Genomic DNA, 27,509 nt, shown 5'->3' on the forward strand with positions numbered 1-27,509 from the left:
AAAACCAGCCAACATACATGTCAGTGTCACATGTTTACTTTTAGCACCAGGACTTTATTAGGAGAAATAATATTACCACAAAACAGAAGTCAAGATGGCACTAATTATTTCTGTGACTGCATTTCTTTTCCTACAATGTTAATGTAATTTACGATCCATGAATCCTACCCAAATGAGGCAACCAATGTAAAACCGCTGTAGAGCATGAGATGCGAAAAGATTGGCACAATAGTAAGAGATAGAAAGAGAACAACGGGAAAGAACATTAAAACCAATACTGCAACATTAATATTGTCTAGGCCTCAAATTCATCATCAGTAAAATCAACATGTCTTTATGATGACAATTTAAAAAATGTAAAAGGATTTGGAAAATATAATGATTAAATTTTGTGCAACAAGACTGGCCCAAGTGTTATTTACACATGAATATTCTAGAGGGGAAATAAAACACTCAGTGCCCAGTAACAAGAGCTTACATTTTCGCTTCTAAATGTAAAATAATAAAATATTTTTAAAAATAAGATGTAATCCATAGACATCATTTCAAGCACACAAACTGTCTTTAAGTTCTTGGTATTGCAATTTGTACCCTTATGTTCTTGAGCACGCAAAATGGCTCAGAATAGGACCAGTAGATGCATCACTATTCAAAGCGTGGGGGTGATGTTACTGTTCCTTCCGTCTTTAAGACACATTTTATCTTCGACTAAAACGGTTCTTGAAAAACTTTATTGTTTTTGCCATCATTGGTGCAATTTCTGCAAAACAGGAATATAAAAGTTTTATAGTAACAGCAGCAACTTCTATGGAGGAGAAACAACCCTATTCACATAACTGGTGCTCAACATCTTTCAGCTTTTGTTCATTCGTCATTTTCTTCCTGCTTTTCACTGTTCAAGCATCACTCTTTGGTGGAACCAGCAAAGACTCATCTAGACTTCTTTCAACTGCAGGTCTTAGAGTGGTTATAGAGGAAATACACCAAAATGCAAGTTGACTTTCCCTCCTGAAGCAGCCAAAGGTTGATCTATGGTCAGTGGCTTCTACCTCCAACTGCTACAACTGACAGTATGCTCTCCGCCACTCATTAAAAATCTGAGAATTGGGAGCGAAACAAATTTTAGCACTTTTTATAGCTCACAGGGAGGAACATTAAACATTTTATTATGGATACATATGGTCAACATCCTTGCTTAAACAGTAACTGCTAAGGACTGCAGCTAGTCAGCTGGATTGTACAAGTTACTGGTGCTAGCAGACTTAAAAAGGTGCTGTAGGACATGAAAGTTGTTGAAGAAACTGAATACTGCATATTTGCAGCCATTACTTCAGATGCTTCTTCCTGTCAATCCTGCTCCAAGCAAAGATCCACAACTCACTGTGTAACTATTAAACACTCAAATAAAAATAAGCAGTACAATGAACAAAATTGAGTTGTTCATTCATGGTTTTTCCAATCCAATTTTTTTTTAAAGAAATGGAGCCTCATGGTTAACTTTCATTATAGTTCCCATTTTTATTGTCACTTTTTAAAGTCACTAATTTTCTTCTCTTGCCAGACACACGTACATTTTTGCCTGTGATAGTGCACGCAATTCCTTTTAAAGGAGCCCAAGCAATCAATAGTTTCACTTGAAGAAATACTCCAAATTATTTTCACTAATGTCATCACACTGGACAAAGACTGAGTTCCTCAAACTGGCAAACTGCAAGTGCTCTAAAGAACTGCTAATTTAAAGATTCCTCATGAAAGGGAACTCCCACAAGTTTGTTAATCGTGCTTTTCTGAAGGTAGCCACTTCTGCTCTAAAACAGTTCAAAGGTCCCAGTAGGCATACATGCCTTAGCCAAATCATATTTTTCCATGTGTTAATCCAAGTCAGCAAACAGGAGGAACAGAGATGATATCCAAGGTCAATCTTACCTCTGATCAGCATCCACATACATAGGCATTCAAGTCAGCAACTATGAACTGTAACTCTGAATGATATTTTTTCCTACGACGTATCATTGCTGCTCCAATTAAGCCATACACGAGGAATCAAACTTAGGTGCTTGCAGGTTTGAATAGCTGAGCTACACTATGCAAAGCATCCACCAGTTGAGATATCACAAGAGTCAGGTGGCAGATCTTTATTGCCTAGCACAATATATCACTGAAATTACTAGATGCGGTTACTGAGCTGTGAGGTTCCCGTTCCTCTGCAGTCATATTTCACTCAATAAGCACAGATTCACTATTTAAAAAAAGAACTGGGAGTCTTGGGACAACAAAAAAAATACATATTTAAAACTTACTTTTGACCTGGGGTTTCTTGGATTCGTGGAGTCCTCCTCCACTATTGGGGGGTGTCAGACTGGATGATGTGGAGCCATGGCTAGTGCTAGGACCATCAAAAGACTGGTTGCCTCCTCCACTGCCACTGCTTCCTACTTGACTTTGCACCTTTATCCTACAGAAAGGATAGTAAGGAATAAAACAAAATGAGTTCAAGAGCTCTAAATATAATTCTACACACTTATCCTACTATGGCATTTGAGGTTTTAGATGGTATGATTTTTCAACAAGTGATTCTTTTCACTAGCTTTCCGAGACCAAGAATCATATAAAGTCAATTAAGTCTAGAAAAGCCTTCATTAGCCTGTCAAAAGACGAAAACCGAACTCTGACTTGCAGATTACAGGTCTATCGTACCATATCTAAAATTAACACAGGACATTACCTCGGAGGCGCTGAAATCGATACTCCAGTTCCATGCTTCTCCTGTCTGCGCCTTACATCTCTGGGTGGCTTTACTTCAGTATTTAAAAAGGCCAGCTTTGCTTGTCGGCCTGTTTTTAAAACGCAAGCCAGTCAGTATTTAGATGTAGAAAAAGATACATGTTGTACATTTCTCAGTTACTGTGAAGCATCCCAAAGTTTATTACAATAGTTGATACTTGAGACACACAACCTTGCCCATCAGGAATGCATTACAGGAAATCAAGAATGCAACACTCACTTTTCTGTCATTTAATTCTAACTGTCGAAAAACAAGCATTGTGGCTCGCGCAAATTGCTAGATTTTCATAATGCAATCTTGACAGTAGAATTTGGAAATTTACCCATTCTAAATTGTGACAAAATTATAATTATCAAAAATAGTTGCTTTTCCCAAGTCAGGTTCTAAAACTGGGGTGGGATACCTTTTTACATTGGAAGGCCACATTTTATTTAACCGATATCCTATTAGGCTGCATACTGAGAATTTAACAGATACAATAAAATGCCATATTTTTGTCAACTTTACTAATTTTAATTAATGCATGCTATTATGTGAGGATTTTAAACCATATAAAAATTCAGCAAAATCACATTTGTTTGGCAAAGTTGACAACAGAACTAATAAGTGAAAAACATGGACAACAAACTATTTAATTACTTTTTTGTGATTGCTTATTTTGAGATAGGAATCAAATATTAGATTCCAACATCATTGACTATAGCTTTAATTGGTCCTCCAGGTGAATGTGTTTCATCCGAGGTCTCAAGCGCATTTTAGTTTGTGTCACATATGAAAATGTTGATTCACAACAGTAGGTTGTGCCAAAACAAGACAGCATTCGACGAGCATGTTGACGTAGATATGGGTATTCGACAGCATTTTTCCATATTTCAATGGGATCCTTCCTAGTGTCAAATAGAGACTTCAGAATATTATCTTCTGATGGCTCAATCAATTCCATCTGTAAGTCAACAGGTGCTTTGGAGACGTCAACCAGGTGTTGTTGAAAAGCTAATTTCAGTGTGAGATCATATTTCTCAAAATCTGCAAACTTTTCATTGTATTCTTCAACAGGGAGTCTAGAACAGTTGTGTATTCTTTCACGTCACCTTTCTTTAATGACTTGCCTGTACCCTGTTCATTAATTACCTTTGCCAGTTCAGGAAAGTGTTCAAGCTGAAAGTTGCAATTGGGTAAGAGTTTGGAAAAAGCTGACCTTTTTCAAAAATGCCTGGATTTTAGCCATGTATCATTTTTAGATTTAGTTTTACCTTGCAAAAAAAAAATTTAGATCATTTTGCTTTGACATTATATATAAAAATGCAGCATTTCTGCAGAAATACTCTTTTGACAATTCACCTGGTTCATTCAGTTCCTCAAAAAATCTTGTGATTTGTGTTCACAAAGATAAAAGTTTTACAAGTATTTGTCCTTATGACAACAACGCACTTCAGAATGATATGGCTAATCCACACTGAATGTTTCATCAAGCTGAAGCATGTTGCGAAATTGGGGATGCTGTGATACATTTTCTTGAATGCAGTTTACAATACCTATAAAACTTTATTTAATGTGTCACTTAAAACTGTAGATTTGGCATAGAGATTCTGTTGATGCAAAAGACAATGAGAGGAAATCAAAGGATCTGGATCAGGTAATTCTTTTTGTAGTAACACAATAAATCCTGCACATTTTCCTCTCATGGAAGGTGCACCACCTGTGGATATGCTTGCTAAATTACATAAATTCAGTTTCGCTTCATGGCATTTTTCTTTGACAGTGAAGATGTCAGTTCCACGTGTCCTCACAGTAAGGGTTAACTCTGAGGCAATGAAAATCCACAGTTATAACACAAATTAAAAAAGAAACACCTGCATTGGAGTCTGGAATGTCACTGGATTCATCCATGGCAGTTGACTAATAAATGTCTTCACCTTGGCATATTCTATGAAGCTGTTCTGTTACATTGAAGGCAAATTCATGTTGCCAATCAGTTATGGTCCTTCTTGAAAGGGGCAGTTGCTTGTACTTATTAACCTTATCTGAATATAAACAAAACATTCTACAATTTCAACAATGCATTCTTTTATGATTTCTACATCGCTAAATGGCTTACCTCTTCTTCCAAGTATATATGCTACTTTATAAGCTGCTTCAGTGATGTCAGTCCCTCGTGGTTTTAAATACTTGCTGTTGCTGCTGCTTTTGGTCTTTCACTTCCTTAAGTGCAGACTTTCAGGGTTCTCCTTCCAGTTTAGCATATTTGTGGTCCTTATGAGTTGCATAATACTGATATGCATTGTATTTCTTCATTGTTGCAATTATGGCATCACAGAGCAAACACATCATTTTATCTTTCACAGCAACCACAATCCTGCAATTCCTATTCTTCATTGAATATTGTTCTCTTCCTTTAACGTTCTTTTCTTAGTTTTTGACATGATTGGGTTACCAGTAAAAACTTTTAAAAATGGTGTACAGATTTAAAAAGACGGATTTAGTATTTGTGAACAAAGACAGAACGCCGCAGGTTTCCCACCCCTGTTCTAAAGTGTAGTTAACAGATCTGGATGAATGAAAACCTCAAGGCTGAGGGAAAAGAAGCAGTATGTTAAACTAATGTCAGTGTGAATCATCAAAAATTAAAACTGAAATTGTCTGAAATTTCCGCACCAGATCATTCCAATCCTACATTTGATCACTATATGCATTAATATAACATTGAGTGTCATAAGAAATCCCAAGGCATTTTACAGGAGCATTATAAAACAAACTATAACACCAAGTCACATAACGAGATATTAACTGATGGACAATAACTATATCAAGAAGATAGGTTTTAAGGAAGAAAACAATGTAGAAAGGCAGAGGGGTATGGGGAGAGCACTGCAAAATTTAGGACCTAGGCAACTGAAGGTGCAGTCACAAATGGTCAAATAGTCAAAAATATGCACAAGAGGCCAGAATTATACAATAGATTTCTTGGAGTGCTGGAGAACTTTACAGATGAATCAACCACATTTCTGTGGATCCAGAGTTACATGCAGGCTTGTAGCAGTTGAGTATGGCAGATTTCCCTTCTCTACATACTTTAGGGAACCAGATGAGATTTTATAATGATGGTTATAGGATCACCATTAGGTCAGCTTTTCATCATATTCAACCATCTGCCATAGTGGGATTTGAACCCATATCCCCAGAACATTAGCCTAGAATTCCAGATTACAAATCCAGTGACATTACCAGTGCATCACCCCACCCGACATGACTTGACCAGGTGCCAATGTAGGTGAATGAGCACAAAGTTCAGGGTAAAGGGAAACAGGACTTGTGCGAGTTAAGACACAGACAGAAGAGTTTTAGATGACTTCAAGTACATGGTGGGTAGAACGTGGAGTGCATTGACTCATCAAGTCTAGAGGCAATGAAGGCATAAATGATAGCTTCAGCGGCAGATGACCCGAGATAGAGTCATAGAGATGTACAGCATGGAAACAGGCCCTTTGATCTAACTTGTTCCATGCTGAGCAGATATCCTAAAGTAATGTGGCCCCATTTGCCAGCATTTGGCCCATATCCACCTTAACCCCCTTTATTCATAAATCCATCCAAACATCTCTTAAATGTTGTAATTGTATCCGCATCCACGACCTCCTCGTGCAGTTCATTGCCTACATGCACCACCTTCCACGAGAAAAAGTTGCGCTTTTGGTCCCTTTTATATATCTTTCCCTTCTCACCTTAAACCTATGCCTTCTAGTTTTGGACTCCCCTAATCTGGGGAGAAGATCTTAGCTATTCACCCTATCCATACACCAAGCTTAAAAACTTCAATAAAGGTCACTCTTCAGATTCCGATGCTCCAGGGAAAATAGTGGCAGTCTATTCAGCCTCTCCCTATAGCACAAACCCACAAAATCTGGCAACATCCTTGTAAATCTTTCCTGAATCCTTTCAAGTTTCATAACGCCTTTCTTATAGCAGGGAGGCCAGAATTGAATGCAGTATTCCAAAAGAGGCACAACCAATGTCCTGTACAGCCGCAACATGACCTCCCCAACTTCTATATTCAATGCACTAACCTATAAAGGCATGCATACCAAACGCCTTCTTCACTACACAGTTTACCGGTGATTCTACTTTCAAAGGAACTATGAACCTACACTCCAAGGTCTCTTTCCTAACGCAGTACGTTGACAGGCCGACGAGGGGAGAGGCCATTCTAGACTTGGTGCTCGGAAACGAGCCGGGGCAGGTATCAGATCTTGTGGTGGGAGAGCATTTTGGTGATAGTGACCATAACTGCCTCACATTCTACATAGCTATGGAGAAGGAGAGGATTAGGCAGAATGGGAGGATATTTAATTGGGGAAGAGGAAACTATGATGCGATTAGACATGAGTTAGGAAGCATGGACTGGGAGCAGTTGTTCCATGGTAAGGGAACTATCGACATGTGGAGATGGTTTAAGGAACAGTTGTTGGGAGTGATGAGTAAATATGTCCCTCAGAGACAGGCAAGAAGGGGTAAGATAAAGGAACCTTGGATGACAAGAGCGGTGGAGCTTCTAGTGAAAAGGAAGAAGGTAGCTTACATAAGGTGGAGGAAGCTAGGGTCAAGTTCAGCCAGAGAGGATTACATGCAGGCAAGGAAGGAGCTCAAAAATGGTCTGAGGAGAGCCAGGAGGGGGCACGAGAAAGGCTTGGCAGAAGGAATCCGGGAAAACACAAAGGCATTTTACACTTATGTGAGGAATAAGAGAATGGTCAAAGAAAGAGTAGGGCTGAACAGGGATAGCATAGGGAACTTGTGTGTGGAACCTGAGGAGGTAGGGGAAGCCCTAAATGAGTTTTTTGCTTCTGTCTTTACGAAAGAAACGAACTTTGTAGTGAATGAAACCTTTGAAGAGCAGGTGTGCATGCTGGAATGGATAGAGATAGACGAAGCTGATGTGCTGAAAATTTTGTCAAACATTAAGATTGACAAGTCGCCAGGCCCGGATCAGATTTGTCCTTGGCTGCTTTGGGAAGCGAGAAATGCAATTGCTTCGCCACTTGCGAAGATCTTTGCATCCTCGCTCTCCACTGGAGTCGTACCTGAGGACTGGAGAGAGGCAAATGTAATTCCTCTCTTCAAGAAAGGAAATAGGGAAATCCCCGGCAATTATCGACCGGTAAGTCTCACGTCTGTCGTCTGCAAGGTGTTAGAAAGGATTCTGAGGGATAAGATTTATGACCATCTGGAAGAGCATGGCTTGATCAAATACAGTCAACACGGCTTTGTGAGGGGTAGGTCATGCCTTACAAAGCTTATCGAGTTTTTTGAGGATGTGACTAGAAAGGTTGATGAGGGTCGAGCTGTGGATGTGGTGTATATGGACTTCAGTAAGGCATTTGATAAGGTTCCCCATGGTAGGCTCATTCAGAAGGTCAGGAGGAATGGGATACAGGGGAACTTAGCTGCTTGGATACAGAATTGGCTGGCCAACAGAAGACAGCGAGTGGTAGTAGAAGGAAAATATTCTGCCTGGAAGTCAGTGGTGAGTGGAGTTCCACAGGGCTCTGTCCTTGGGCCTCTACTGTTTGTAATTTTTATTAATGACTTGGACGAGGGAATTGAAGGATGGGTCAGCAAGTTTGCAGACGACACAAAGGTCAGAGGTGTCGTTGACAGTGTAGAGGGCTGTTGTAGGCTGCAGCGGGACATTGACAGGATGCAGAGATGGGCTGAGAGGTGGCAGATGGAGTTCAACCTGGATAAATGCGAGGTGATGCATTTTGGAAGGTCGAATTTGAAAGCTGAGTACAGGATTAAGGATAGGATTCTTGGCAGCGTGGAGGAACAGAGGGATCTTGGTGTGCAGATACACAGATCCCTTAAAATGGCCACCCAAGTGGACAGGGTTGTTAAGAAAGCATATGGTGTTTTGGCTTTCATTAACAGGGGGATTGAGTTTAAGAGTCGTGAGATCTTGTTGCAGCTCTATAAAACTTTGGTTAGACCGCACTTGGAATACTGCGTCCAGTTCTGGGCGCCCTATTATAGGAAAGATGTGGATGCTTTGGAGAGGGTTCAGAGGAGGTTTACCAGGATGCTGCCTGGACTGGAGGGCTTATCTTATGAAGAGAGGTTGACTGAGCTCGGTCTCTTTTCATTGGAGAAAAGGAGGAGGAGAGGGGACCTAATTGAGGTATACAAGATAATGAGAGGCATAGATAGAGTTGATAGCCAGAGACTATTTCCCAGGGCAGAAATGGCTAGGACGAGGGGTCATAGTTTTAAGCTGGTTGGTGGAAAGTATAGAGGGGATGTCAGAGGCAGGTTCTTTACGCAGAGAGTTGTGAGAGCATGGAATGCGTTGCCAGCAGCAGTTGTGGAAGCAAGGTCATTGGGGTCATTTAAGAGACTGCTGGACATGTATATGGTCACAGAAATTTGAGGGTGCATACATGAGGATCAATGGTCGGCACAACATTGTGGGCTGAAGGGCCTGTTCTGTGCTGTACTGTTCTATGTTCTATGTTCTATGTTCTATGTTCTATGTTTGCTCGGCAACACTGAGTAAAATCAAGAAATGTTACGAAATCGGAAATGGTCAATTCACAGAGAAGCTATATTTAAAGAACATGCAAAAACCAAATGTATTGCTGCTGTGGTAAAAAGTGTGTTCATCAGCAAGTTTTAAAGATACACAAAGAACTGAAAGTTATTCTGCACCTCACTTTAGGAACATAATCAACAAAAGCAAGACTAGGCCATTCGGCCCTTTGAGCCTGCTCCTCCAAGCAACTAGATCATGGTTGACCTTCTAACTTAGCACTATTTTCCCCACACACCTTGAAGTCTTTAATATCCATAAATATATCCATCTCGGTCTTGACCATACCCTGAGCCTCCACAGCCTTCTGGGCTACAGAATTCCAAAGATTTAACATCCTCCAAGTGCAAAAAATTACTCCTCTCAATCCTAACTGGCCCTACCACTTATTCTGCCCCCTGGTTTGAAAGGATTAGTCAATTATTTCCCATAGCCCTGCGTGTATTTATTTTTCAGGTATATATCCCATAGCCCTGCGTGTATTTATTTTTCAGGTATATATCCCATAGCCCTGCGTGTATTTATTTTTCAGGTATATATCCAGCATCACTTTGAAAGTCACTTTGAATCTGCTTTTACAATATATTCAAATATCAGTTATAGTTACAGTTCATAACAACATGCTAAACTATAAAAACAGCTGAACATTGAATTATGGATTATGGATACCTCTAAGTGAAAGTGCTAGCAGCAAATCTTCTGAAACAAATGAAAATATCAGGTGTTTTCTCATTGTATTATTACAACTCAAAGTAAAATATCTGCCAATTAGTTGAACTATTGCATTCACTAAAATAGCTCTTTACCCTTTGGCTTGCTGGCATGTGCTGAACTAATGCTTTGTGTTATAGCTCGCAGTTTCTGCTCTCGCTCATCGTGAAGACGTAGATACATTTCACGCCATGACTCAAACTCTTGTCGGTCCTGGTTCTTAAAATCTCGTTTACAATGTCTCAGCCACAGGTGATCAGTTTCTTCAACAAAAGTCTGTTTGGCAGCAGAAATGCACAATTAGATACTGATGGAAAAAGTTGAAGTAAAGGTCAAAGGAAAGGCTTAGATTTTCTTTTCTTGCACAGCATTTTTGACACAGATTGTAGTTACCAATTTAACCAAATCTAACGTAGCTTTTTTAACCATATGCCACCTGTTTTTGGCTACAATTCCTCTTTACCCATTTACTGAAAGATAGAGATTAAAACTAAATCAATTAAAATAATCATGCATAGTCATACAGCACAGAAACAGACCCTTTGGTCCAACCAGTCCACATGAAACATAATCCTAAACTTTAAACTTTATAAAGCACCTCTACAGCTAATTTACCATCCTCCAAAAATCAGTCTTCACTGAAGCTACATTGCATTTTTGTACTGTAGACACAGACACAATTTGTATGAAACCATATTGATCCCCAAATTAATTCTTACAATGTTGTTTTAGTTTAGTGCAGTCAAGACAGACTAGTAGGGATGCAATCAATCACAATACCAAGAGCCTACAGGAAGGAGCAAATTTCCAGAATTTTTGCTTTGTATCAGTAAGGTGTTGGAAAGTGCACATTTATGGGTATTTTAAAAGGGCAGGATTAGTTACAGCTAAAAAGTTCCATCTAAATCAACTAATCTATTTATGCTCACCATCTAGGCTTGTCTATTAAAACTGGCCTCCTGGGTTAATTAGCAGAAATTAGATCTGATCTACAGATCAAAATCTAACATCTGTACATATATAGGAACTAGAGAGAATTAATAGTGAAGAGAGAAAGAGACAGCAGATGTTCTGGAAAATAATTAATCTCAACTCTTATAAGGAGTGATCAGTGTAAATACTAAGGATAATTTTGGATATCAACATCTAAACACTGAGGAAGATGAAACTGGTCTTGGGTGGCAGTCAATGGAGCAGATAATGAGACACAAAACAAATTGCTGATCACTATTGTCCCTTTTGTGCCACTGGTCCAGACGAATTTCAATCCATGATTGGCTGCTGAATCAGAGCTGATACAACTCGGCTCTATAAAACTCAACATTACAGAAATAGAAGACCTTTCTATGTGAAGTGGCAATATTTATTAGGCATCCCATACTGTCCATTGGTCATTTTCAAAGGGTATACAATGTCATTTCCAGGTCCATTTCCAGTTATATTGTTGCCTAAATACCATAACCTACATTTTCTACAGAAGCTGAAGTGAGGATTCAGTCGTTCAATAAGATCATCATTTATAATTGTGTACTTAGTCTCCTTTCTTGCAAATAAGGCATGGCCTAATAAAACTGCAGCCACATATAAAATTAGTTCTTCTGTTTTGATAACTTTTGATTAGTTAAGCATGAAAATTGAAAAGTGCTTCTCAAAATAGATTATTTTACTTTGAAAATTCTAGGTATTCTTATTGAAACCTGTGAAACTAAGGCTTACAAAAGTACAAACTACAAATTGAATGCACATTCAACTATAACCTCTGATCATCGGAGTTCAAAACACGAAAGCCAACTTCCTCAAACTTTCTACTCCACCAGTGGATTACTTTGTACAATTTTAAGAATTTGAAAATTTCACTGACAATCTACTTAACCATGTGACCTTTGAGATCTTTATAAATGACTTGGATGAGGAAATGGAAGGGTGGATTAGTAAGTTTGCCGATGACAGAAGGTTGGTGGAGTTGTGGATGGCTGTTGTAGGATGCAACGGGACACAGGATACACAGCTGGGCAAAGAAATGGCAGATGAAACTCAACCCGGAAAAAAATGTGAAGTGATTCATTTTGGAAGATCAAATTTGAATGCAGAATACAGGGTTAATAGCAGGATTCTTGGGTGTGTGGAGTAACAGAAGAATCTTGGGGTCCACATCCATAGATCCCTCAAATTTGCTACCCAAGTTGATAGGGTTGTTAAGGCAGCACATGGTGTGTTGGCTTTCATTGGCAGGGGAATTGAGTTTGACTGCCGCGAGGTTATGCTGCAGCTCTATAAAACCCTAGTTAGACCACACTTAGAATATTGTGGTTAAGTTCTGATCACCCCATTAGAGGAAAGATGTGGAAGCTTTAGAGAGGGTGCAGAGGAGATTTACCAGGATGCTGCCTGAATGCCAGATCTTATGAGGAAAGGTTGAAGGTTCTAGGGCTTTTTCTCTTTGGAGAGAAGCATGAGAGGCATAGATGGAGTTGATTCCCTGGGGGAAAAGTCTCAGGGTAAGAATGACTATCATGAGGGGGCATAATTTTAAGGTGATTGGAAGAAGGTATAGTGGAGATGCCAGAGGTAGATTGTTTACACAGAGTGTGGTGGGTGCATGGAATACACTGCCAGCAGCGGTAGTAGAGTCAGATACATTATGGACATTTAAGCTATTCTTGAATAGGCACATGGATGATAGTAAAATGAAGGATATGCAGCTTAGTTTGATCTTACATAGGATAACAGGTCGGCACAACATCATGGGCCGAAGGGCCTGTACTGTTCTATGTTTTATGTTCTATGCACATCACTCATGATTCACTAGAGGCAGCAGCAGTACCAGATAAATGAGCTCTGAATATTAAATTATAATTTTAAGTAACCGAGTCTTGTAACCATGAAAGATTAATACTTGGTCTGGAATAGCAAATTACAGAACAAGAAAATCCCAATATTGCAAGTGGATTGTTATCATGTTCCACTCGAGACTGCAAATACTTGGAGATCAAATGGCCTATTATCTCTCTTTGTCCATTTGAAAGAAAGGGAGGGAGGAAAGGCAAAGGCAGAGGGAGGGGCAGGGTGGGGAGGACAGGGGATAGGGGTGGGCAGGAGCAGGAGGGGAAAAAAAGAGGGGCAGGAAAGGGTTGGGGAGAGACAAGGGGGGAAAAAGGGAGAGAAGTCTGTTCAAGTAAAATCATCTTGATAAAGCATGACGGTAAAGGGAGGAAACTTTCGTCTGAAATTCATGGTTGTTTATATTTATACAGTAAAATACAAACTTTGGAGACCAGTTAGTTCCGTTGGATGCATGACCAATGTGCATCAGATTAATACCAATAGCATGGGGTTCAATCTCTCTCTGCTAGAGTGTATTTGGGAGCTGCTTCTTTTCCTTATCCTTGGTTGAGACCTCATTGGTGTGGGTTAGAACTGCTTTTGGGAGGAGAACTCAAGATGATGGTGAATATTACGTAGTGGTTAAGAACTAAATAAATTCTTAAAGTAGCGAAAATAGTTAGTCAAAAAGTTTTAGAAATGTTGTAGACAACTGCAACACTTCCCAACCTAGTCTGACCTTGTTCTATGCAATGTCTGAAAAAAAAATTGAATGAAGTCAGGTTCAGATCATCTGACCATGCTGGCAGCTCTTTTGAAAACAGTAACCTCATCCTCATGTCTACATGTGACTATGTAGTTGTGAAACCTACACCAGCATGAACTATTTTAGTGTTTATTAAACAGCCAACTAGACACCCATGTCCCAAAGTTTCCAAACTTCCAGCTAGTTTGACAAAATAGCCACAGGAAACAAATGACAATTCTCTGCTCCCACATCTTAATGACTTGGTTTCCACAATGGGTGTGCGTTGCTAAACATGCCCTGAGGTGTATCATTCATATATCATACCAATCTTGGACTTTATAGAGCCTAACACTTACACATTAAAAGCTAACTTTTTCCATTAGTGCCAACATTTGTCAGTTGGCCAACGACATTGAGAAATAATTGTTGTTTATAAATTATTCGCAGATCACAGCTGATGTTATCTGAATTATTGCTGCCCACTGTGTTCCATTTTCATTTTTCTCAGACTATCAAGCTCTCCATTACACTACAATATGGCTTGTTTCAACTGATGCCAGTGTATGGTACATCCTTTTTTTCCGCCCCCAAGCATAGAGTACACCCATCTCTTTTACTAATGAAAAATATCAATTTCTAACAAAAATCTTTATCTTTCACAGTAGAGTACCAGGATATTTAGGGACCCAGTCAACACCTAACTTGACGATGATGCTGCACCTAATGACCAAGACACCGACTAGGAAAAAGTTTTGAATCTGGATCCAGCGTGACTTTTACCCTAATGTATGTCATTATAGCACAGTACTTTCCTACATGATGGAAAACTTTCATTCCCCATTTCTCCTAATTTTATTAGTTGCACATTTTTAAAAAGATCTTACTTTTGTACCACGTTAAGCAATTTTTGATCTGCTCCTGAAAAAGCACATTTTCCGTTGGGACAAAAAGTAGTTAGCAAAACTAACAATACCAGTTTTCCCGATCATTCCTCATACTAAAACAATTAATTCTCCATTTGTCATCTCAGGAAGACTCTTCTGCACCGTCTCCAAAGTGTACACTATATCTTAACTGCAGCTCATCTATTTGTTGCTACAGGTTTAGTTTTACCTGTTTGCTATCGTATAGATACATACATCCACTTCTTTTCCATGCTACCATATTCTAATTTCAAACCATACTATTAACTAGTTTGCCTGTATCACTAAGATTCTTTTGAAAGTGGATAAAGATTAATTTCCCTTTCCTTGTCAATATTTTTTCTTATTTCCTCAAAAATTAACTTTCCTAGGCACAAACTGTATTGTATAAATAAATGCCGACAATTCCTAAACTAAGATATCTCCAATATAATGACCTCTGGAAGTTTACTTCCTCATGCTAGATTGCTCTACAGTTACCCAATTTATCGTTCCGTACTTTTTGAACAAATGTGTAATTATAGGAACACTCAAGTCTCTGACTTAAGGTTTATAGGGTTCGGATCATTTGCCACATCCTCCCAGTACTCCATATCATTCTAGGATGCATCCCATCAAGATCAATTTCCACAAATTTCTCTGCCATCTCCCCATTTATAGCTAATCCATCTGTAATTTCCTCCTTTTATTCCTAAGGTACTGAGAATATTTTTCATGCATTCATTGTGAAGCCAGCAAATAGTCTGACCTCTAGAGGCATCATGCCCAAGTTTGATCTTGGTTACATCTGGCAGAATTCAGAACCACTTCAGTAGTGGGTCACTGGTTAGCATCTAGAATCAGGTGCCTGGGTTTATGTTCACCTCTACAGCCATTGGGTGCTAAGGCTGTAGGTCACATTACTATGGCTGCCCTGGATGACATCAGCTAACTCAGCATGGTTCTAAGATCTGACAGGAAAGATGCAGCTATCATTGTATCAATAACGTGGTCTATTGAGGATGTGGCTCCAAGGGTGTGAAATGTTCCCAGTCTATAACCATAACTTACTTAAAATACACCAGCTGACCTATGCTGTTGGCTAGCTGTCTGAAGAGCAGGGTAATTCATCGGGTGCCTGGCAAATATTCATCTCTCAACAACAAACATTAAAACAGATTATCTGGTTGTTTATTTCATTGCTGTTCATGTGATATTGTCAGGGACAGACTGAATACCATGTTACCTGAAATGCAATTACATCATTTTAAAGTACTTTGGGATTCAAAGTTGTGAAAAACAAGTCCCATCTTTTGTTTATCAACGTGTGCATTGACATGACATGGCAAAGACTAGACAAAGCAAAAAATATTTCAACTGAGATCACAACAAATTGAGGGGTTTTGATTTTGGCCCAAAAAGTGTGTTTCACCACACCTCTTAGTAGATTTATAAAGTATCTCAAACTATTCCTTTCCATAAACACTTGAAAACGTTTTGAATTGCAAAGAAAAGATTAAAAAGCCTAGGAACAATATTTATAGTTTTGAGACTTTAGCTTACACCTTATTAATTCACACCCTCAAGTACTTCTATTTACAAACCAGTTCTTTTTCATTCTTTTGAAAGATGTGGGCATCATTGGAAAGGCCATTATTTGTTTTCCATCACTAACTGCCCTCGAACAGAGTGACTTGCCAGGCTATTTCAGAGGTCACTTAAGAGTCACATGTAGCACAGACCAGGTAAGGATGGCAGATTTCCTTCCCTAATGGACATAAGTGAACCAGATTGGTTTTACAACAAAATTATAGCTTCATGATTCACTATTCTGAGATTAAATGTTAAATTCCAGATTTCCTTCCCTTAACTTAAACTCCACCAAATCCCATCACTGCAGTTAAACACTTGTGCCCAAAGCTGAAGACTGGGCCAATGGATTACTAATTACTGAGATGATGACTGTGCCAGCATCTCACCATCCTGTCTCCCCCATAAATAGAGATGGATTGTAGAAAAGACAATAATTTGTTTTACTGTTAGTGAAAAGTAGGCCACCTCAAATGAGCAGCTCCTGTACTTTTTTGTTAACTTCCCCTTTGACGAGTCAGAACACAGGCTTACCGGATTGCAGTCCTCAATCCGATATAGCTGTTCAGGGGTACATCGTTCCAGCACAGGTTCTAAAATTTCAAATGGCACTCCTCCAACTTCATGAATAGCTGCAAGAAAGCACAACAGATGCTGACAAAAATATGCAACACAAATATAAAACAGTACATGCAGGGCCTTCATGAAATAACATCACCTGAAGAGCAAATCTGAGGAATTTCTTGTCAATAATATTCCCAAATGGGACGAATCACAAAGGGGTGTATGTTTTAGACAAAACATTTCTCTCTGGTAGCTGAAAACTGTCTCAGTTTCTAGATTTAAGGTAAGTAGAGGGCTAAATAAACACACTTTTCTACAGACCATTATCCTGTGGCCAATGCTAGAATGTACACTTGCCCAGATGATTACTTCAAATTCAACTGATGTGATGTCGCTCCACGATTAAGGTATCTGCCACTCCTTACAATCTAGGTTCATATTAAGCGTTTTTTCACATTCAGACAGGAGAATGACTATGACCTGTGAAATGTTATCTCAGTAATAGGGAAGAAAATGGATTAAAAGTCAACATGTAATTGTGTAAAAGCTTTGAGAAAAGCAGTCCTGTGATACATCTATTTGAAGTCTTTCTAAACTCATAAATGTCGTCTTAACATTGGAGTGCTTCTAATTCAGCTCCAATATACAGCCCTACAGCACAGGTTGGTTACATCAGTTGGCTGGACAGCTGATTTGCAATGTCAAGTGACTCCAACAGCACAGGTTCAATACCTGTACTGGCTGAGGCCACCATAAGGTCGCATCTTTTCAATCTCAACCCTTGCCTAAGATGTGGTGATCTTCAGGTTACCAGTCATCTGTAATGACAGAATGGCTCTATGGTCCCCTGGGACCACAGTGACTTTACTTTTATATAGCCCTTGTCCTTAATTTGAGAGTTTAAAGGGGAACAAAGTGTAAATGGAATCCTGGTTACTGGTGTAACTATCATGGTATTTTACTTAACTGTCATGTGAATTGTCAAGTTATACCTATTGCTCAACATGATTCTACTTTTCAGTTTCCCTCAACATCAAATATACAATTAGTATATTTAATGCTCAGATGTCCTTGCAAGGAATGCAGCAAAATTTAGCCTCAGGCATTGCCTTAGTTGAAATCAATGGGTCAGCTAGTTTGAAACCACAGAAGCAGATCTTCAAATCCCTTCCCACTAATGGTGGATATGATCAGTACTGTAATTTATTAAGCAATCCCCAGCAATATTTGCTGATCGACACCATGTAAATTCAAACCAAGATAAGGGAGGAAAACCACATTAAGCCACCACATACGTAGAAGGAAAGAATAGGAGGGAAGAAAGGAACTAAGTCAACTGAGGCTGGAATTCAAAATTACAGTGTTGAGATGTACTATTGCTGGAAGAAGTCTGGACATCTGTTGGCCTCTGTGTCAAGTATCTTGCCTATAGTCAAAGTTTACATATTAATAATGTTCACTTAGGTCAGGAACGAGAAATCTTAGCACATGCAGAACCATACACATCAAGAGGCTAAAGCTTTTATAGAGAGATTGGAAAATAGCACTGGTCTTAAAAAAAGACCCATACATGCTGGCATTTAAGTGTTACTTCACAATTACACATAATTATCTCCTCAATAACAAGGTAGAGTGAAAATCTTTACACGTATTTGTTGAGACAGACAGATCAAACAAAGTAGTTTGGAAAACCAATGCATGGCATCATGGGGTAGTCAAAAGATTTCCAATTCTCTGAAGCATATAATAGAGTCAAAGAGGAGGTGCTTTCTACTGGGGATTAAGTGACAAACAAAAAAATCTAAAAACTTCCAAAAAGCAGTACCTATGTCTTAATTCAAACGTTGAGAGCACAGCAGTAGGCAACCCTGGAACCAATACAGAACTACTTTCTTATTAGGAATATATATCATGCAGTCCTAATTTTACATACTCGGGCAATTGCAATCTTATGATTATTTGTGACTTACAATCCACGTTGTTTTGTAAAACCCGAATACACTGTTCATACAGTGACATCATCTTTGGAAGGTAGACAGTCTTGGATCCGGAATACACCTGCATCTTGGAGTTGAACCGGCGACCAGTAAATCCCAGATCCTCCTCAGATAGAACAGACACAGCTGCAGCAAAAAGGAAATTGCATTTCATATCCGAAGCACTTCAGAAAAAACACTCTTCATCCACCAAACACTCACATTTTCAACCTATATGCATGCACACAAACATGCATCCACCTGCCCCTATCCACATACAGTCATCCCATACACATGCATTTCCAGCTACCACGTAGACATCCACCCACCACACAAACACGCACAACCCACACTCACTATTCTTTTCCTCATTTATTCTTTTCCCCAAATAATTGAGATCACATGATCTCAACTAGAACACCTGTCACACGTCTGGTCAAAAGACTAAATGATACAAACTGGATCAAAGGAAGCTGATAAATTAGTAGTGATCTTCTTTTCTTCCCATTCTTTTCCAGTCAATACCACAGTCACAGCTCACTTCCCACAGACTGCATGCATGCAGCTATCAAGGTCCCTGCAGAGCAGCAATGCGCTTTCGTGAAGACTTCCCTCTTGCTGAACAAATGATTAGCTTCTGACAACATAAAAGTATTCTGCAAACATGTATATGGTTCCTGGCAGGGAACTCAAATCATCCCAGATTCGTCCTCGGGACTTCAGCTATTCAGGCAAGGTATAGTGATAGATACCAGGTAACAACAGGTGTGCCCTAAAGGCATATGTTTTAGACCCATGCAGAATTCAGACAGAGGCAGAGGATACTTGTAACAGTTGCCGTCTCACTGCCAGGACTGCGGCTAAACAGAGCATAAGCAGCTAGGCCCTCGTTGGCCTGGTAGACTGTGGAGGCCTCTCTGCAAGCTCAGCAGGGCAATTCCAGTTGGACCAATTTGTGATCCATCGATTGACTACTAAGCCTCCAATGACAATGACTGCCTCAGTAACAATATCCCCCACCATAAACATATCATAGCCTACCCAACTAGCCTCAGAGAAAACTGACCCCAATCACAGTACAGTGACTATCACTGCATCCTCTTATCTCTCAGAACAGCTGCTACATCTTCCAATTGGCAAGTAGATTTTGGGAAAGGGAGTCTGATAAGTTACTTTTGGAGGGGTCCTCCAAGTTCTGGACTGGGTTGTGCCTGGTTTTCTGACCCTTCATTGGGGCCTCATCACCATGAGAAAACACAGCATATTATGGATGGTGTGTGAAGACTGCAGATTGTATTTAAATATAGCACCTATCTTTAACATGCTGAAACTACCACTGAACTTACATCAGTTATTGGTTGGCTTCCCACCTGTTTGGCATTGATTGGCTAAGATAGAAAAGTGTTCAGTCAAATTTGATGTCGGCAGCAAAACCTCCCATCAGTTGGCAAAATTCTACTCAAACTGTTCAGGAGCTAGCTTCCCTACTTCACTCAGAGCTGAGCTTCCAACCTCTCATCTCCCATATCTACTTCTTCCTCTATGAAACTGCCTGCCCCATTTCTGCCTCAGCTCATCTCTGCTAAAACTCACATTCATGCTTTTTCAACCTCAGTTTCAACATTCCAGCATTCTCCTGGCCAGCCTTCTAACTGCAACCTCTGCATCCTTAAATCATACCAAAAATCTGCAATATTTATCTTAATTTACACCAAATCCCATTTACTCACACTGTGACTGTATTCACAATTCCAACTTACAACAGAATGACTCACCTTTCCTTTTTGGCGGTGATAATGGTGTCATGTCCATTGAAGGAAGGGGTCTGTAGTTGGGCTGGATGAGTGGCAATGGGATATCCGGTAATACAGGTACTACATCAATCATCATCTATTGAGAAAGAGGAAAGGAAAAGCAATGTTAAAATTTCAGTCTTTGAGTGGCAAACTGCAAATAGTAATTGAAGATCCGTGCAGTGGCATCTGATATTGGAATGCCAAAAATGAGAGATACAGACCACAGTAAAAATACATACATAGTTGCTAATACATCTCCACTTCTTTTTCTTTTGCGATTGACTCTACTTTTAAAGATACATAGCCTTCGATTAATAAAGCGTTGCTGAAGACACTGACAATACCACTATTTATTTTAATACTTACCTAGTGGGAATTAGTGTCATAGTCAAAAAATAAAAAATCTGTTCAATGACTCCACATTTCAACACAACGCCAAATTTAATTCCGTGGCCAGGAGTCTGATAGCTAACCTGTTTCCAATGTCAGTCAGTGGCTGGGCAGTCCACTGACATACTTGACCGTAGCAAATAAAATTTTCAGGTTCAGTCAGAGGGAAATTGTAGCATTGGTTCATAGTAGTCATAGATGCTTTTCATTATTAATGGAAAATGAAGTAAAATCATTTACTCTGAAATATTCTGGATGCATAGATAGCTACTTCCTACAATGATGCTGGACAAGCACAAGTCAGTATATTTGTTCTCCACGTTTCTTGAACCTGACAAATCTGTACTTAGCATCTCAGGGCAGTCAATAACAAAGCCTGAAGTAACAGGACTTTGTATTTTAACACAGAATTCAAATTCATCAACATTCTTGCCATTTTCACACATCTTGAGACTAATTTCTAACTTTAATAATGGATTGCAGAGCAAGTGTTTGACAGGGCTAAATTAATGGTGACACTGGTTTAGTTCCTCATATGTTGGTTCATATTTTTGACTCATTGCTGAGGCTTAAGAATTTCATTGTCAAATTAAAACAGTAAATGCATATTGTTCCTTGTCCAAACACAGTTATCAATAATAATATATGGGACAAAATAGCTGATACTTAATTTGCATGTGAAATCCAGTCTGTGGGTAGGTTTCTACCTAACAGGCAACACAATTGTTTGTAAAGCAAAAAAATACTATTAGCCCAAGAATTGTTACAGATGTACAGTTTGAAACAAACATACTTATGTCATTCACAGAATGACATCATAGGTTCTTGAGGCTCAAATGTGCACTTGCTCCTTTTTCTATTCTCTGCTGTTCCAATGGCTACACCCCTACAAACTATCTAATTCTTGGTAAATGTGATTCTATGGGAGTCAAAAACACAATACCAGATGAACCAACTTTTATAAACAATTCTAAGAACACAGTGTCTTCAGACTGAGTTATTATAAGCAATAAAGTAGTCGTTATCTCTTCCTCTCCTTGATCACCCACTATAATATACACAGGAGAACTGTGGTCATTAATCCCATGTGGTCTCACTCAAAAGTGCAAACAACAATATAAATACATATACACCAGACTTAAAGGGCTGAATTTTAATCCATGTCACCCAGATCTCAAACAAGATGGCTGTTAAACTTCTGTAAAGGAGCTTAATGTTCCAGTATTAATTATGTCACCTCATACAATTTTATTTAATCTTAATTTTACCTTTCTGGGTTTAACACTAGGCACTTCCTCAATGTGCCGTTTGGATTTCTTCTTTTCCTCAACATTCTTCTCTCTACAAGAGGAGTCTGAGCTTTTAGAACCTGATTTTGACACACGTTTATCTGACCCTTTGGATTTATCTGGCCGAGTCTCTTTAACTTTCTCAACAGGTCTGTTAGCCTTTTTCTTTTTTTTCTGTGGCTGGTCATAGATTAGGTAAGACTCAAATGACATTGTCGGTTCTTCAAAGTCATCAGCTACTTCGGGTTTAGTAGAGTCCTTAGGGAAAGAAACAGACTGATGCTTTTCTGTAGGTTTTGATTTTTTTGAATCTGACTGTTCTCGCTGTTTACTTGATGTAGGTTTCTCTTTGGGTTTTTCCGATGTATTCCTTGGCTCTTCATGAGCAGGTTTTCGTTTGTCTGAGTCTCTGTGCTTGTATTTTTTACATTCTAAAGTTTCCTCAGTTTGCTGGTGAATTTTCTTATGACTGGAACTTATTGAAGCAAACTCTCCTCGATCCCTATGATTATGCTGTTCCTTTAAGGAAGGTCTTATTTTATCTTGCATTTGGAGTGAGGAAAATTTATATTTTTCTTCATCTTTTGTAGCTGATTGATGCTTTTCCTTGTGCAAAGACTTATGTTCCCTGTCACGTCCTGTGTTCACTTCCACCTGTGAGCTGTGGTGGTCCCGCGGAGCTTTATGGAAGCTTTTTGATGGCTGCATAGGCTGTTCAACATCTTCCTCAGAATAGTCATTCTCCTCATCGTAGTCCTCCACAGGAGGAGATTTAGTCCATCTCTCTGCCTCCTCTTTAAAATTGGATCTTGAAGACTGGTAGCTATAGCTACCAGACCTGAAAGATTTCTCACTCTCCAATAAGTGTCTCCTTTTCCCTTGAATATGTTCATAGTTCGGTTCACTAGACTCTTTAGGAAGGGTCTGGAATGTTTGTCCATAATCATCTTCTGAAGAAAGGTCCCGGTGTCTCTTTCTAGATACCCCTTTATTATAACTAAATTCTCGCTCATCCAATGTATTGGTGGATCTGAACAAAATAAACATATAATTAATGATAGGCCAGAAGATGATTCCCATTGGCATTGCAGCAGTATTTACACAATAAGAAAGGACTCTATTTTTAAAAGAACACTGCACCGCTGGCAGGAACACGGATAATGTGAAACCGAGCCACACAGTTTACGGTGGTCCTAGTTTCAGTCTCAGATCTCTGCCAGGCAGAAGGGTTAACAATTGGATCACATGTTTAATTGAGGGAACATTGAACAAAGTCAAGCTGAACTCTCAATCACTGACATCTAATATTTATTAAAAAGTATCCATTTACTCATGTTAAGTGTCAATATCAGAATCAGCCCTGAGCTCTTCTAATCAAATCGGCTGACAAACGGTAAATGTTCGCATATGAGGGACCCATGAATAGTCATTTGAAGGTCAGCACAGGCACACAATGTCAAATTGTTTTCTCCTGTGGTAAAAGTCTATGCTTCAATGGCAGAGAGGCAAGATAAATCACCACTGGGTCAGTAGTAAAATAAAACAGAAGCCAGAGAAACATAATTCAAAACACTAATCTTCAATTAGCTTGGAGAGAAAACAAACTACTTCTCATCCAAACTCCGCGAATAAAAGCAAAATGTGTATCAACAAGATGTTTACATGTTGTAGCAGAATGACTGAAGGCTCATACATCAGTTGTAGGGCAATCAGGACACTGATCCCCAAGTAAGCGACTGGCCCTTCTAAGAATGCTGCTGTTAAAGATAATTGCTTTGGAGTGAACTTGGAACACAGAATACAGAACATAGAACAGTACGCATAGTACAGGCCCTTCAGCCCACGATGTTGTGCCGACCTATTATCCTACTAAGATCAATCTACCCTGCACACCCTACAATTTACTATCCTCCATGTGCCTAGCAAGAGTCACTTAGAATTCTCTAAAGCATGTGACTCCACTACCACTGCCTGCAGCACATTCCACACACCCACCCCACTGTGCAAAGAACCTACCTCTGACATCTCCTCTATACCTGTCTCCAATCCCCTTAAAATTATGCCCCCTCATAATAGTCATTTCTGTCCTGGGAAAAAGGCTCTGACTATGCACTCTTTCAATGCCTCTCATTGTCTTATATACCTCTATCAAGTCACCGCTCATCCTTCTTCACTCAAGTAAGAAAAGCCTCAACCTTTCCTCAAAGCTTGCCCTCCAGTCTAGGCAGCATCCTGGTAAATCTCCTCTGCACCCTCTCTAAAACTTCCATATCTTTCCTGTAATGAGGTGACCAGAACTAAATGCAGGGAAGGGAAGGCAAGGAGCCATACAGATGACTGAATTATGTAACAGTACGGTTGAACAAAGACAGCTTTTAGATCCAATTCATGCATGTTAACTTAAGTTACAATTATTATATCTGTATAAAGCAACAGAATATTTTAAATAAACTTGCCTGAAACAGACAAGTCAACAGTTCAAACTTATAATCCTGAAAAGTACTGAAGTTGGTGCCATGTTCCTGTTAATCAAATATCAGGGACCTTTTTTGTGGGGCAGATAGCAGATAAGCAAAGGAAGTTACTTTTTCAACTGCAAACTCTAATCATCCCTTTGGCATTACGAAAGTGCTTTTTTATATTATTATATTTCTTAGATATTTTCTAATCAACCTGTTCAGAGAAGTTATTTCCATAACTGGAGCAGATGGGACTTGATCCTGGATTTTTGAACTCAGAGGTATGGACACATCCCATGGAATGAGAGATACTGAATTACACTTGTTTGATTTTCATACCATTAAAGACTAGGACATTAGGACATGAAGACAAAAAAAAGTTGTTACTTGGAACTTCAGATTCCTGATCACTTTAATTTGGAGTTCTAATCCCTCTATTTTTAGATTAATATAAAAACTGGATTTCCAATTACAAAACTGGTGACAATAAATTACTAATGAGCTCGAGTTTGGGGTCAATTAAAAATGACAACCTTCAGAGTTAAAACTACCACATTGAGGGATCAGGTGTCGGTTTTAGCTTTCTATGTCTCATGACACAAGATAAATAATTCTTTCTCCTCCAAGTTCAGAAATTGTGTTTAATATATAACAAAAATTCGGGAAAATGTGCATGTACAGCGAACGTAGAAACCTTCACTATTTAAGCCGAGAGTGCTGTTAAAACAATACCGTTCCACTTCCTGGGGTACCAGCTTCTTCCACTTAGAGACTAAGTTCTTGGCATAATCTCCAACCACATCATGCTTCCTGAATCCATTCACAGTTTTCCCAATTCCTGTATCCTGTTTACAAAAAGAACAGAAACAGCATTAAAATAAATGTCTTCAGCTTGTACACTCACTATAATCTCAAATCCTCACTTCACTCTTCCAATCAATTTGAAAACTAAAACAGTGATTCAACTATACTCCAACACTGAATAACATTTTTAAGAAGCATGTGTTAATGGTGCATTTAATAGTAGTTGATTCCTTGGCAAACTGCCTTTGAAAGAATTCTGGAGTACATTTTCTTTTGTAATGTTGCAGCAAAAAATCCATTCTTGTTAAAACAACATTTAGCCCATTGGATCTTGTATGTGTAAGACAAGATGATAGGAATATCAGTTAATAATTCTGAAACTACCAAGTTACCTCTTATCCATTAGTTGTCTTGCAAAGAGGTAGCATTTAAAAAGGAGGAGGCGGCAGCAGCAGGAAGGTTTAGGGAAAGAATTTCAGACTTTGGAACTTACGCAGTTAGCAACGAGATGAAGGGAGCTGGAGATGTGTAGAAGAACAGAATTTGAGGAAAGTAAAGTTCTACGAGGATTGTAGGGCCAAAAGAGGTTATGAAGATGGGAGACACAAGACTACAAAAGGACGTGATCACAGGAGAAACAACTTAAATCTGAAGTGTGGTTTAGTGGGATTAGATGAAGGACAGCAAGGAGATGACTGATGGGTGAAGAAGACTTGGCACAAGTTACACGCAGAGAGCAAAGTATTGGATGATTTGGGAAGATGAAGGATGGGAGACTGCTCAATAAACTATTGGGCATAATCTAGTCTGGGTGGACGAAATGCAAAAACATGAATGCAAACTTCAGTCGTAGTTGGGCTGAGGCGAGGGTAGAGATGGACAATTTTATGGAGGTGAACAGGATACGAGATCCAAAAGATTCACTTGCAAATGGACTGGTTCAGCCTGAGACAGTGATCACGGAGGCATACAGAACTGCTGAGGAGAAAATAGGATTTGTTGGCGTCGAGAGAGGGAAGGGGAATGGAGAACTAATGATGAAGACGACAATGGTTTCAGTTGCCCCACGTTTAACTGGAGGAAACTGAAGCTTGCCCAGGACAAGACACTCAGAGGTTCTATGTAAAAAATCTTGAACATTAATCATCTATTCACTGATGATCAGAAGGCTGACTAGAGAGATGGGAACAAGATATCTACAAGTTGCATTTTAAAAACAAAATAATCCAAATTAGGAGTAATAACTTCTACTTTCCCACCTTAATCAAATTGTTACAATACAGAAATTAGCAATTTATGTTGTGTCACCCCTACTTCTCATAGCCTTGCACATTCTTTATGTTCATATATGTAGACATAAGATAAACCTCAAGAGAAGAATTAAGGACTGGTCAATGGATTAGTCCTTAATTCTTCTCTTAAGGTTTATCTTATCTCTTATCTCAATGGATTGACTAGTAGGATGCAAAAAAGGTATCAAGTACAAGTTTGAAAAATTGCTTATCAAAGTCTGCAATAGATTTAGTTGGGTTAGATGTCAAATGATCTTGGTGATAAAGCAGAAGCACTATATTGCATTAGTGTTCTTTGACAGTCTAAGATTAGTCATAACTTCTGATAGCACATTATAGGTACAGCTTTGATAGTGGGTTTAGCCACAAAATTATGTAAATAATCTGACATGAAAAGCTCAGCATGTCCATTGTTTTCAGCTATGCTTTTTGTCACAGATTATGTTGTCAGAATATTCTTAACCTTCAATCAGAAGCCTACTTTTGATTCCTTGATGTTGTAAAAGTGCATAGATATTAATTGATTTAGTTGCATCATCAAGGCCGTGATTATTTTCAGGTAAGATGATAAATCACAGTGCCAAGCTGAACTGTACAAACCAGGGATAACTTTCCCAGGTTAACCTCTCAGGTGGGGACAGTAATGGAGCACTACAATTGGCCTAGGTGCACTGCTTTTTGGAAAGGTAAATAAGCCATAATTCTTACTGCTTATTCTTAGATCTAGTTAAAAAAAAATCAATAAATCAATCTAGGCAATTTAAGTTGGAAATATCAGGTGACAACAGAACTATTCTTAT

The 27,509-nt window shown here is 39.0% G+C and overlaps 1 protein-coding gene across 2 annotated transcripts in view; it reads right to left on the reverse strand.

The window, feature by feature from the left end:
* Positions 1-33: 33 nt before the first annotated feature.
* The window catches only part of eloa (elongin A), a 51,445-nt gene continuing 23,969 nt past the window's right edge, over positions 34-27,509 (reverse strand). For both annotated transcript variants that reach the window (XM_048558032.2, XM_048558033.2), the window contains exons 3-11: positions 25,346-25,458; positions 22,134-23,184; positions 20,455-20,569; positions 18,674-18,826; positions 16,674-16,771; positions 10,172-10,352; positions 2,726-2,834; positions 2,301-2,455; positions 34-760 (exon numbers count right to left, since the gene is read on the reverse strand). In XM_048558032.2, the coding sequence (XP_048413989.1) occupies positions 699-760; positions 2,301-2,455; positions 2,726-2,834; positions 10,172-10,352; positions 16,674-16,771; positions 18,674-18,826; positions 20,455-20,569; positions 22,134-23,184; positions 25,346-25,458 (2,037 nt within the window). In that variant the 3' untranslated portion in view covers positions 34-698. The remainder of the gene's footprint in view (positions 761-2,300; positions 2,456-2,725; positions 2,835-10,171; positions 10,353-16,673; positions 16,772-18,673; positions 18,827-20,454; positions 20,570-22,133; positions 23,185-25,345; positions 25,459-27,509) is intronic.

This window comes from Stegostoma tigrinum, chromosome 24 (genome assembly GCF_030684315.1).
Source record: "Stegostoma tigrinum isolate sSteTig4 chromosome 24, sSteTig4.hap1, whole genome shotgun sequence".
Classification (NCBI taxonomy): Eukaryota; Metazoa; Chordata; class Chondrichthyes; order Orectolobiformes; family Stegostomatidae; genus Stegostoma; species Stegostoma tigrinum.